The sequence below is a fragment of the Mesoplodon bidens genome (assembly GCF_964165515.1).
Source record: "Mesoplodon bidens genome assembly, chromosome: 2".
Classification (NCBI taxonomy): domain Eukaryota; kingdom Metazoa; phylum Chordata; class Mammalia; order Artiodactyla; family Ziphiidae; genus Mesoplodon; species Mesoplodon bidens.
The window spans coordinates 175,120,622-175,133,232 of NC_138177.1; the positions used below are offsets into that span (position 1 = coordinate 175,120,622).

Consider the following 12,611-nt stretch of genomic DNA (forward strand, 5'->3'; position numbering starts at 1 on the left):
GGGAAAAAATCTCAGCTAGATGTCAAATGAAAATAATGACTTAAGGAAACAAGATGGTGGTTCCAAAATATGTTTCTAGATGACTGGAAAAAAAAAAGTGCTTTCAATGTTCAAACTTAGGCCAAAGGTTGAGAAGATAAAAATTATGCAATTGCACAAATGAAGATTTAACATACAGAACTCTGTAGGGGGAGAAGGGAAGGGTAGGAAGGAGCTTTTAAGGAGGCTGAACCAAAGACAGACTACTGAGAACTGGGTTAAAACCACAGATCCTGAAACAGAGGAAACCAAGGCCCAAGAACAAGGAGGATTATACTGTAAGACGGTTTTAGCTTAGAAGGAATATTTTCCTTATTATAGGAAGATACCACAAAGTTGAAAACATTTAGCAAAGGATAAATTCAGCTCTAGGAAAGTACCACCCAGTGTACGTGAAACATTTCACAGACTACAATATTATACACACCCTTTATATTTCAAAGTGAAGAAAACACTGTACTTGGTATCTACTGGCTGTCTAGCGCTACCTTTAAGGGGAAAAAAACGAAGGTAGAAAAAGTAATATAGGAAAGTATCAGACAAATCAATTACTGTTGAGGTGAATGACTACATTATACCCATTTGCTTCAAATCAAATTTTATGATGCCTTTTTCTTGGGGTGGGAGGAGTTATTCTGCCGGTGTAGATGACAAAAGAAAAGTACCTATAATAAAAATTAATTATTGGGAGAGAAACAGTTTTTCTGAGATCAAAAGTAATTGAGGGCCTCCCTGGTGGCGCAGTGGTTGAGAGTCCGCCTGCCGATGCAGGGGATACGGGTTCGTGCCCCGGTCTGGGAGGATCCCACATGCCGCGGAGCTGCTGGGCCCGTGAGCCATGGCCGCTGGGCCTGCGCATCCGGAGCCTGTGCTCTGCAGCGGGGGAGGCCACAGCAGTGAGAGGCCCGCGTACCGCAAAAAAAAAAAAAAAAAAAAAAAAAGTAATTGAATATGGTTTCTGGACTACCTGCCCTTTGTTGCAAAACCTCTATGTATCCTAGCTCCCCCCGTCGCCTCCTCGGAGCGGTTCTCTCAGGATTACTTCAGATGCTGCCTCTCGGGCTTGAAGTCCTAAAAATTCTCGCCAAATAAAACTCTCAAAGAAAAAAAAAAAAAAAAGAGGTTTCACCAAGCAAAGGGAAAGCTCTTGAGCAATGTAAGAAATACTATTAAGTGGTAAAACAGCAGAGGAAGGTTACAAATCCAATTCAATAATTAACCATTCCCCACCGTGATAGCTCATTCTGAAAAGTCAAACTGGGAAACTGCTATTTTCAGTGTACAGCTGACCCGTGAACAACATGGGGCTCAACTGAACTGCACAGTTCAAACCCATGTTGTTCAAGGGCCAACCGTATATGAAACCATTATGAAATGAAACAAACTGTTTCATTGATAAAATGCTGCCATAGCCAAAACAGCAGAAAATAATAGCACAGTGAAAATACAAAGGTAAAGTAAAATTTTAGACTTTCATTGGATCATAGTTTATTTCTATGGTGACATATTATGCCTAGAGAGACTCTAATTAAGGAGGAGAAGCACATGATTTATTTAATTAATATCATAACACCCTTTTGAGCTCTGGAAGATAGAAAAGTCAAAGCTGTACATTTTAATAGATCCCACAAAACCAAGCTATCATTTCTGCTTTCAAATTTTGTCAAAGGCCATATCCTGTCCAAAAGAGTATTGCTACCTTGTGAAGTACTTCAAAGGCCACACTGTGTCTAAAAGAATGTTGTTACCTTATGAATTGCAGATTTATGTATTTTGCTTTAAATACAAAGAAGCAAGAGTCTGAAATGATGTAGAAAAGAAAGCAACTTTGCTGCAGAGTCCCTGGAAAGAGGCCATGCATAATCAGAGATTGTGTTTTTCGTATCCAATTCTGGGTTCCTCATGATATGAATATGGTCTAAGATAGTTACATATTCAAAACATTCAAAAGTATATTTTAAACTATCTTTCACCTTTACTGCAACCAACTGAATACTCAGATGCATCTCTCACTGAAGAAAAATGGTGTCAGGAAGAGTCATGCACAGCCTGTGGTGTCATCTGCACGTGGCAGCTTTGCTCCTGCGTAACTTCCTACCCACCCAGACACTAACCCACTCACTCTCGCTTCTGCCCAGATGGGTAAGTGATTAAAAAAGAAAACAGCAGGGCTTCCCTGGTGGCGCAGTGGTTGAGAGTCCGCCTGCCGATGCAGGGGACATGGGTTCGTGCCCCGGTCCGGGAAGATCCCACATGCCGCGGAGTGGCTGGGCCCGTGAGCCATGGCCACTGAGCCTGCGCGTCCGGAGTCTGTGCTCCGCAACGGGAGAGGCCACAGCAGTGGGAGGCCCGCGTACCACAAAAAAAAAAAAAAAGAAAAAAGAAAACAGCAATAAACTACCTGCTGGTGCAGATGCAGAAGGCCAACCTATGGAACCCACAGGTAATACAGACTCACCAACTGTGAGCCTAGTTCCTCACCCGAAAAACAGGGACAGCAATATCCGCCTTCAAAGAGTAATTATAAGGTTTAAATGAGATAAACAGCATAGAACTTGGAGCCTAGCATGCAGTAGGTACTCGATGATGGCTCCCATCCCAAACTTCCTTTCCTTACTTCCGGTTGGTCCACCCAGCTTTAGCCGCCTGTGTCCTCACCATCCCTTCCTCCTCCTGCTGATCCCCTCCAGCTATATAATCTAGCGCTTCTACTGTGTCGTGTCCAAGGCACTGGTAGAAGAAACAGATGATGTTTGTCCAAGATAAGGTTTAAATTTATTGCTATCCTGCTAAATCACAAACACTTGCTTATTCCCTAGCATATACAATGCCTACAGGTAAAATTAAGATTTTTCTATGTGATAATTTTTTAAAGTAATTTACTCAGTTCCTGAATATTCTTACTAAATTGAGGGCAAAAAGCTCTTACTATAAAATTTTTTTGAAAGCTTAAAAATTAATAACCTAGACAATAGGACTGGATAGTGTTCCCTTTAGCAATGGCATTGTAAAGAGTTACTTTATGGGGCTTCCCTGGTGGTGCAGTGGTTGAGAGTCCGCCTGCCGATGCAGGGGACACAGGTTCGTGCCCCGGTCCGGGAAAATCCCACATGCCGCGGAGCGGCTGGGCCCGTGAGCCATGGCCGCTGAGCCTGCGCGTCCGGAGCCTGTGCTCCACAACGGGAGAGGCCACAACAGTGAGAGGCCCGCGTTTCACACACACAAAAAAGAGTTACTTTATGAATCACGGGAAGGACAGCTTATCCACCCTTGACTATATATGTTTTATATATATATATATATAATTTATATAATATATATTAAAATATATATTTATTAAAGTTTCCTCCTACTTACTTTAACATTAAATAAGTGAACAGTATCAAGGCAATTCTTTAAGCCAAAGAATTCCTAACAGGGGGTTTCACAGTAACAGAGGCTTTGGATCTCATCACTAAAAATTCTAGAATCATACGAATACAAGTCCTCCCACATAAAATACGTTAGACAAATATGTATTATATATTTAATGAACATAGAAACAGAGACAAATAAAAGCTAACCATAATTTAGGCTTCATTCTCCTGCTAAAACTGCTTAGCTTATTTTAAACTGCTATTTCTTTGTTTCACCTACCATTCCCGGGCGAGCTTCTTATAAGCCTTTTTAATATCAGCCTGACTGGCTGTTCGGCTGACCCCTAGGACTCTGTATGGGTCAAAATCCAACGCAGACAGAATTTGCAGGATCAGAACCAGAACTATCAAGAACTGCCAGGAAATGCTCAACTTTTTCACTTCCATTTCTCTTCCTTTCCAGAGCTGAAATGATTGAAGAGGCAGTAAGTTTTAGTGGTAGAAATCTGGAGAGTCTTGCTTTCTAGGTAAAGGTATAAGATATACAGATGAAAAACAAAACAAAAGATATTTTGCAGGAAAAGTGCCAAGCTGTTTGACCACATCTTCTTAAATGAACAATCTTCCTACTGTTATTGAATATCACAAATAAGAACGATTATAGATGAAGAGATGAGCAATAAGAATAGCAACTCTTCAAAAATCCTTGTATTAGAAAAGCTTCAGAAATGACTGAAAACGAATGAGAAGAAGAAATAATAAGCAAACGTGGGAAAACATACACAGGGAAATCAAGGCAACTACATCTCAAATACACTATTTCACTTATTCTGACAATAATAGTTTAAACTTAAAATATGTGGTTAGAGAATACCTCACTGAGCACATGCGAAACAAATTCGTGACATCTTAAGATTTACCATGTGCAAAACTACAAAATGAGATCGTTGTGATGTTCTTAGGAGTTAAATAAGTATAAGAATGAAAGTGAAATACTCTACAAAAACTGCAGTTACAACTTTGTGTGCCCCAATTCTATTCTTTCTCACCACGCCCGTTCAGACAAGAAAATAAGAAGCTGTTCTTTAATCACTAGCAATACTGTCATTACAAATGGAGGCCTCAGATGAAAAAAAGTGGTGAGAAAAATTTTAGTTTGCCACGTGAAGGGGGATTAATGGCAAAGATCGTAGACCGGGCATGGTCTTCAAATGTTAAAGCTCCAACTCTGGTGAGTGTAGTGACTGAATTCACTGTGGATTTTGGAAGTAATCCTGGCTGGTAAATGAACAAGGTAGTGCTGTACTGCAGGGACATTTACACTCCAGGAGTATGCTCTTTGTGATATCACACAATGATTTTTCAAGGGCCACATCTCGGTTTCTCACAAATCACTAAAATTTTAAGGATCAAGTATCTAATATGACATCTTACTTAAGGGAGGCAAAGCTGTAACATTGTGGATTTTGACAAGTGGGAGTCTAAATCCTCAAGAAACTGACTAATCTGATGGCCACTGTTTAGGACTGCAAGCATGCTGAATAAAATCCTAAAACAAACCAGTTTCTTTTTCTGTAAAGGCAATCTATAACCTCTTCTCTTACAAAACACATACAGCACGCTAAAAATTGAGAAGGTGATGTAGCTACCAATTAAGCACATGGACTCTGGAATCAGACTAACATTGGGATCTGTCCTCTACCACTTTATGCCCTTGGACAAATTACTTAAAACTTGCTAAGCCTCATGTCCTCCTTCATAAAATGGGGGCAAATAATACCACCTTGAAAGGATCAAAATGGGAGTTAAACGTCTGTAAAGGATTTACTGACTACGGGGTCAGCAGCCAATAAGCGGTATTTACTGCCATTATTTTTTCTACCATGCAGTGCAACCAGTGCCTTATTCAACTGTGTCAGTCGCCTCCACTTAGAGGGCGCAAGTGCCGGGGGGCTGTGTTCTTTTGCTGACAGCTCGACGGTGCCGGCCTCAAGGCAGGAAACAACCTGCCCAACAGGTAGGCTATCGCCCTCGGGCAGTATACCCCGGACCAGGCAGCCGGTCCCAGAGACATGGTTAGCTCTGAGCCCCGCCTCGAGCTCCCGCCGGAGGTCGCAACCCTCCAGGAGACAGCTGCATTCCTCGCCGCCCCCGGGAACCCTGGGCCAGGCCCTATCGGCTCCGGGTTCCCCCCGGGCCCAGCGGGGACCGGGAATGAGGAGGAACTGAAGGGAGATCCCTGAGCCCGCCCGGCCCCGCCGCGTCTGCGGCTACGCGCGTCACGCCGGGAAGTAGTTACCTGGAAAGGGCACCGTCCTAACCGGCTGCAACGTCCGTGCTCCAGTTACTCCGCGGGGCCGAGAGGCTCCGGTCGACACCAGGGCTCGCCGGGGCCTGGGGAGAGGAAAGAGGAGGGACGAGCCGGAGGGCAGTCACATGATACTTAAAGGCCCGGCGCACCAAAGGCGCGGACTGAACAGTTCTAGGGCTTCAACTTTGAGAATCTGTTTTGACCCTTGCCACCCGCCGTCTGCGCGTGGACCAGGCGCGGTTGTCATAGGAACGAGGCTCGCGCTCCGGCTGGATCCAAAAGGATGGTGGCGACCAAAGAGGCTAAAACGTACCTCCTAGCGAGGCGAAGTCGCGATGCATGATGGGATGCCAAAACACCTCCCCTGTCCAGGGAGGAGTTTCCACTTCTACCAGGAGATGGCCCTTGTCTAGCAACAGTTGCTGGGGTGGGGAAGCAGTCGCTGGTCCCTATATTCTCTTTAACCCTATTCATAGAATCCCAGAGCGTCAGAGTTGGAAGGGACCTTAGGGATCGTTCCTAGTCCAACTCCACCGTATACTGATGGGGGAGATTGAGACCCAGAGACGGGCAGGGACTTGCCCAAGGCTTAGAATCCAGGACTCCTAATCCTATATACCCAAAAGCGATCTCCATTCTAGAATGTACCAGGTCCTGTCCTAAGCACAGGAAACGGATATGTGTATGGTGATGCTGGTGGGGGCGGTGGAGGAGAGGAACAAGTGAGTGAGGTAAACTTTCATTGAGCCAATGACATAGGTTCCTTGGGGATGTAAAGAAAGAGATTTCATGTCCTCCTGCTCTGCTTATTTAGTCTTTATCTCCTTTGCATTTATCACTATCTAACATACTGTATCTTTTATTTATTTATATTGTTTATAATCTGTCTCCTCCCACTGGAATGTAAGCACCTAAAAGCAGGGCTTTTTGGACTTCCCTGGTGGCGCAGTGGTTAAGAATCCACCTGCCAATGCAGGGGACACAGGTTTGATCCCTGGTGTGGGAAGATCCCACACGACGCGGAAGAACTAAGTCCATGTGCCACAACTACTGAGTCTGCGCGCTAGAGCCCGTGAGCCACAATTACTGAGCCCACGCGCTACAACTGCTGAAGCCCATGAGCCCTAGAGCCCGCACGCCTAGAGCCTGTGCTCCGCAACAAGAGAAGCCTGCGCACTGCAACAAAGAGTAGCCCCTGCTTGCTGCAACTAGAGAAAGCCCGCGCGCAGCAACGAAGACCCGACACAGCCTAAAATAAATAAATAAAAGCAGGCCTTTTAAAGTCTGTTTTGTTCGTCTGTATATTCTTGGTGCCTCTACAGACCTTGGCACAGATAGGATCTCAATAAATATTTGGGAATAAATGAATGAATGGGGCTGAGGTTTCACTGCTCAAGAGAATACATTCTAAAGTGGATTCCCAGTTGTGTGCGGACCTTGAGTTGGACTCGGGTTTAAATCCTACCCGCCTCTGCCACTTACTACCTCTGTGATCTTGAACAGTGACTCCACTTCCTATAGCCCCAGCGTCCACATCTGGGAAATGGAGGAAAAGACTATCACCCTGGTAGGATTGTAGTCAGGGAGAAATGAGGTAATACAATGTAAAGTGGCTAGCACAATGTTTTTTTAAATTGAAATATAGTTGACATAGGAGCAATTTTTGAAATGCGGAAATGAGCCGTACAAACTGATTGTTCAGAGGACAAGATTTCTGCCGGGTTTTTTTTTCTTTGTGGGAGGTGCTAGGGTGGGAAGGAGGGAAGAGGGGAATGGGAGACCTATAAGGTGGGCTTGGTTGAATGAGACAAGTTTGGCAAAGTAAACCAGGATATCTGGGAACAAGGCGGAGACTTATGGTTTCATTGGGGGCAGGGCAGGGGGCTCTAGAGGGGAATCATGCCCAGGGCGGGGTCGAATGGGGCGGGACAGACCAAGGCTCCAGGCATGACAGTCTCTCTTACCAGACGAGTAACCCACTTCGAGTCTCTGCGAAAGCGAAGTGGTAATGAATTCCGGCAGGGGCCCTTGACGGAGCTGCGCGGGTGCGCCCTGGGGGCGGGTCACGCCCTGCGGGCATGGCAGGGCGCGGGGCGGAGCCTATGGGCTAGAGGTAGTGAGGTGGCGGGGCTTGGGGGCTGTGCAGCAACGCGGGGGTGGGTTTCGGGGGCGGGGCCTGGGGGCGGGACCCAGGGGCGCGGGGAGATGGGGGCGGGGCGGAACGCGGTGGCAGGTCCCGGGGCAGGTCCTGGGGAGAGGGCGGGGCTCGGCGGCCGAAACCCGGAAGCGGTCAGAGGCGGCCGGGGTCTCTGACGTCTGCCCGACATGGACGAGGCTGACCGGTGGGTCCTGCGGCGGTGCCGGGTGCGGCTGGTCGGCGAGCTGCAGGTGGCCGCGCTCTGGGACGCTCTGCTGAATCGCGAGCTCTTCACCCCCGACATGATCGAGGACATCCAGGTGCGGCCCACCCCCCTCCCAGCCGGCGCCCCCAGCTTCCCGCACCGCGCACACTTCAGGTCATAGATGGGGACAGCGAGACCGCGCGGAGAGGGTTGCTGAAGCCACACCGTGACTTAATGGCCGAGCTCCCGCCCTTTCTTCTCGCGTCTGTGCCACGCAGTACCCGTTCCCTTTGGGGAACCATTGTCAGGGAACCCCGTTTTCCCGCAGGGCGTCGAGCCCACTAAATTGCCCAGAGGAGCCAAACGACCCCAAACGCCTTTTCGAGGGCTTGCTAAGGCGATTCCACGCCCTGCACCATCAGAGTACACCGTTAGCTGCTGCAGCGGTGTACTGTTTTTCCCTCTTCTAACGTGGAGGTTCAGGAAACCCATTTGGGCGGTCAGACTGCCTGACACTGTATCCTCTTCCATCCGCAGTGTCCTGGGCTGTGAAGTGGGGACAACAGCAGTATTGTCCTGAGGGCTGAAAGAGATAACGGGTGTGAAACAGTAAAGTTTCAGGCACAGAGTGAGGGCACATCATATGGTAGCTGGCTGTGCCCTGTCCTCCTTGGCCAGCCCCTCATGAGTTACGATTATGTTTTGTAAGGGGTTTGGAGATGAGGGGCCTACTGCAGGTAATGAAGAGAACAATAAAGTCAAACATTTGAGGTTCTCTTAAAAGCACTATCATGTCTTTGTCTTATTTGACTCTCCCCACAGGCCTGTGAGGTCAGGAGGGAACAGGAGTTTTTTTTTTTCGCAGTACGCGGGCCTCTCACTGTTGTGGCCTCTCCCGTTGCGGAGCACAGGCTCCGGACGCGCAGGCTCAGCGGCCATGGCTCACGGGCCCAGCCGCTCCGCGGCATGTGGGATCCTCCCGGACGGGGGCACGAACCCATGTCCCCTGCATCGGCAGGCGGACTCTCAACCACTGCGCCACCAGGGAAGCCCACAGGAGGTATTTTTTTTTACCACAAGATACAGTGGGAGTGTGTGGCTTCCTAGAGGCCTTTGCACAGTGCCCTGTGGGCTGCTTGCAGGCCAGTTTCTGCATCATCCAGGAACTTGGCCTGATCCAGTGAGGAAGTCTTTAATAGGATAAATATCATATGGAAAATTGCCAATGAATAATAATATTAAAAGAAGTCTTATGAGCATCTGCTGTGTACTGAGGAGTGGAAATGATTTGAGGCCATACCCTTGCCATCAGGTACATTCACAGGAGTCATAAACTCTAATGTCATTGGAGGCCCAATGGGTGGGCACTAGAGCGGGCAGCCTCTGCCCTGCCCCCCAGCTCCAGATGAGTATGGTCATACCAGAATGCTGGCCCAGTGTTGCCAGGTTAGGGTTTTTTTTTTTTTTGGCTGCGCTGTGTGGCTTGTGGAATCTTAGTTGCCTGATCAGGGATCAAACCCAGGCCCTTGGCAGTGAAAGTGCGGAGTCTTAACCACTGGACCACCAGGGAATTCCCGAGAAGCTGGAAATCTTGATTTCGATGTCTAGTTCCCTGATTTTAAATGTTAGCAAAAATAGCACAGGGAACTCTTCTCAGTATTCTGTAATAACCTAAAGGGGAAAAGAATTTGAAAAAGAATAGATACTTGTATACGTATAGCAGAATCACTTTGCTGTACACCTGAAACTAACACAACATTGTTAATCAACTATACTCCAATATATAAAAAAAAATGTTAGCAACAAATTCGGAATTTTTAAAGAATGTCTTATGAACGATGGGCCACCATTTTGCCACCCCTAGTATGGCGGAACCACATGGATCTGGGCTGTCATCCTGGCTTTGTTACATATTAGCAAGTTGCAGCACCTTTCTTAGACTCAGTTTCTCTCATCCATAAGGTGGGGATAATTGTAATTTAACCCCTTAAGGTTGTTGAGGAGGACTGAATGAAATGATGCATTTAACACAGTGTCTGTGAGTGTTCAGTAAATGTTGAGAGAAACCAAAACACCACGATTTACTTGCAGAGAAGTAGGCATGCAGCTAATTTTGCTAATGAGAATTACCTTCTCAATGATAGTACAGGTCTGTGCTATTCAATATAGGAGCCATTAACCACATGTGGCTATTTAAACGTAAATATGAAGTAATTAAAACTGAACAAAAAATGCAGCTCCTCAGTCATATGACCCAAGTTCTCAGTAGCCACATGTGGCTGATGGCTGCCATATTGGACAGCACAGATAACATTTCCATTATCATGGAAGGTTCTCTTGGACCACGCTGCTGTAGGATATTTGAGGACAGGGTGATATCTTATCCCCGTGGAACTTGCCCAGAGCTGGGCCTCAAAGGACAACCAGCAGATAACCAGATCCCCATCTCGTCGTCTGGTACCACCATCCTGACACCTGTCAACCTGGACCATTCCTGCAACTTCACAGTCCACCCAATCAATGCCCAAGTGTTGTCAGTTTCCACTCCTTATTTCTCTGGTATGTCCTTTCGCTTTTCTCCATTCCAGCTGCAAAGTCTCTGCCACCACCTGACTTGGCTATGGCCCACTCCCTGCCATTGTCCACCCTACCCCCAGGATGATTTTTAAATTTTTATTATTTATTTATTTTTAATTTTTTAATAATTTTTTTTGTCTGTGACAGGTCTTTGTTGCTGCACGTGGGCTTTCTCTAGTTGTGGCGAGCGGGGGCTACTCTTCATTGCAGTGCATGGGTTTCTCATTGTGTTGGCTTCTCTCATTGCAGAGCATGGTCTCTAGGCATGCGGGCTTCAGTAGTTGTGGGACGTGGGCTCAGTAGTTGTTGCTCGTGGGCTCTAGAGCGCAGGCTCAGTAGTTGTGGCACTTGGGCTTAGTTGCTCCACAGCATGTGGGACTTCCCGGACCAGGGATTGAACCCGGGTCCCCTGCATGGTCAGGTGGATTCTTAACCACTGCGCCACCAGGGAAGTCCCAGGATGATTTTTTAAAAGGCTTCTGACTCTGTCACTCCCTTCTTTTTATTTGTTTATTTATTTGGCTGTGCCGGGTCTTAGTTTCGTCACTCGGGATCTTCGTTGCAGCTTGCGGGAACTTTTAGTTGCGGCATGCGAACTCCTACTTGCGGCATGTGGGATCTAGTTCCCTGACCAGAGATCGAACCTGGGCCCCCTGCATTGGGAGCGCGGAGCCTTAGCAACTGGCCTACCAGGGAAGTCCCCGTCACTCCCTTCTTAAAACTCTTCAGTGGCTTCCACAGCTTTCTTGACACAACAGTGCAAAGGTCTCCTCTCTCACTTTGTCTCTCCCCTTATGTCTCTAATTTCTCTGAATTCACTACTCACTTCCTAATGTTCCCTGGGGTCTCAGCTAAGATAGCCCCTCCTGGAGGCTTCCCTGATGCCCCAAGGCTGAGTCGAGTGCCCCTGTACCCTTCCAGCCCCATGTGCTTTCCCTTCTGTCACTTCTCTCTTTGCTGTGTCGTTGATGTGTCTGTTCACATCCCCCGCTAGAAGTTTGGTCCCTGAAGACTGCGACGCTTTGCTGCTGCATTTTCAGCACTTGGCACAGTGCTGGGCACACCACAGACACCTCCAACGTACTGATTGAAGAGATAAAGACTGGCAGGTGGCACACGCTCAGTGCACCTACAGGCTCAGTGTTTGCGGAGGTGCCTGATTGTTTAGACTTAGGTAGATGGGGAATGGGGTGGGGCAGGGTGAGATTCACAGGAAGGCACGTGGATAATAGTGCCATGTCTTTCTTTCCAAACAGCGGGCAGACTCTGGGTCTCGGCGAGATCAGGCCAGGCAGCTGATCATAGATCTAGAGACCCGAGGGAGTCAGGCCCTTCCTTTGTTCATCTCCTGCTTAGAGGACACAGGCCAGGACACTCTGGCTTTGTTACTGAGAACCAGTAGACAAGCAGCAAAGCAGGATCCAGAGGCCACCAGACCCCTGGACCTCAAGCCTGTGGTGCTCAGACCAGTGAACCTCAAGCCAAAGGAGCTGAGAGGGGAGAAGCAGGATCCATTGAAGCCGAGCCAAGGAAAACTCACTCCAGTGGTGGTGGGGCCTGAGGAGCTCTGGCCAGCCAAGCTCAGGCCCGAGATTCTCAGACCAGAGGCACCCAGGCCAGTGGACATTGGTTCTGGAGGATTCAGTGAAATCCGTGAGTACCAAAAGTGGGTGGTGGGTGGGTGTACCGAGCGGTCATAGAGGAGTGACCAGTGGTACAGCTGGGTAGGGTGAGGTTTAATTTAATTTTGGTGTTGTCTTTCTGAGTACTGGTAGGGGATGGGTGGACTGTTCTGGTAGGTCTTCAGGAGAGCCCCTGCTCTGAAGCACATGTTGAAGTCTGTTTTGGATGTTCAGGTTTTGATCAGTATTTCCAGATCAAGCTGTTGTTTAGGATTTGCCTTTGGGTCCAGGTGGGTGGTGTGGACTAGCCCAGGCCTGGGGGCAGGAGGAGGCAGCTGCCTGTTAAGAGTCTGCCCCAAGCAGG

General features: G+C 47.7%; 2 protein-coding genes across 5 annotated transcripts in view; one reads left to right on the forward strand and one right to left on the reverse strand.

Moving 5' to 3' along the window:
- The window catches only part of DNAJC16 (DnaJ heat shock protein family (Hsp40) member C16), a 39,360-nt gene extending 31,672 nt beyond the window's left edge, over nt 1-7,688 (reverse strand). The window contains exons 1-3 of one of the 2 annotated variants that reach the window (XM_081255979.1): nt 7,671-7,688; nt 5,695-5,789; nt 3,676-3,860 (exon numbers count right to left, since the gene is read on the reverse strand). In XM_081255979.1, coding sequence (XP_081112105.1) covers nt 3,676-3,842 — 167 coding nt within the window. In that variant the 5' untranslated portion in view covers nt 3,843-3,860; nt 5,695-5,789; nt 7,671-7,688. Of the gene's footprint in view, nt 1-3,675; nt 3,861-5,694; nt 5,790-7,670 lie in introns of those variants that run through there. The other variant, XM_081255980.1, reaches the window with a different exon arrangement.
- Nucleotides 7,689-7,955: 267 nt separating this feature from the next.
- The window catches only part of CASP9 (caspase 9), a 31,569-nt gene continuing 26,913 nt past the window's right edge, over nt 7,956-12,611 (forward strand). The window contains exons 1-2 of one of the 3 annotated variants that reach the window (XM_081256006.1): nt 7,956-8,163; nt 11,882-12,278. In XM_081256006.1, the coding sequence (XP_081112132.1) occupies nt 8,032-8,163; nt 11,882-12,278 (529 nt within the window). In that variant the 5' untranslated portion in view covers nt 7,956-8,031. The remainder of the gene's footprint in view (nt 8,164-11,881; nt 12,279-12,611) is intronic. The other 2 variants (XM_081256008.1, XM_081256007.1) reach the window with 2 other exon arrangements.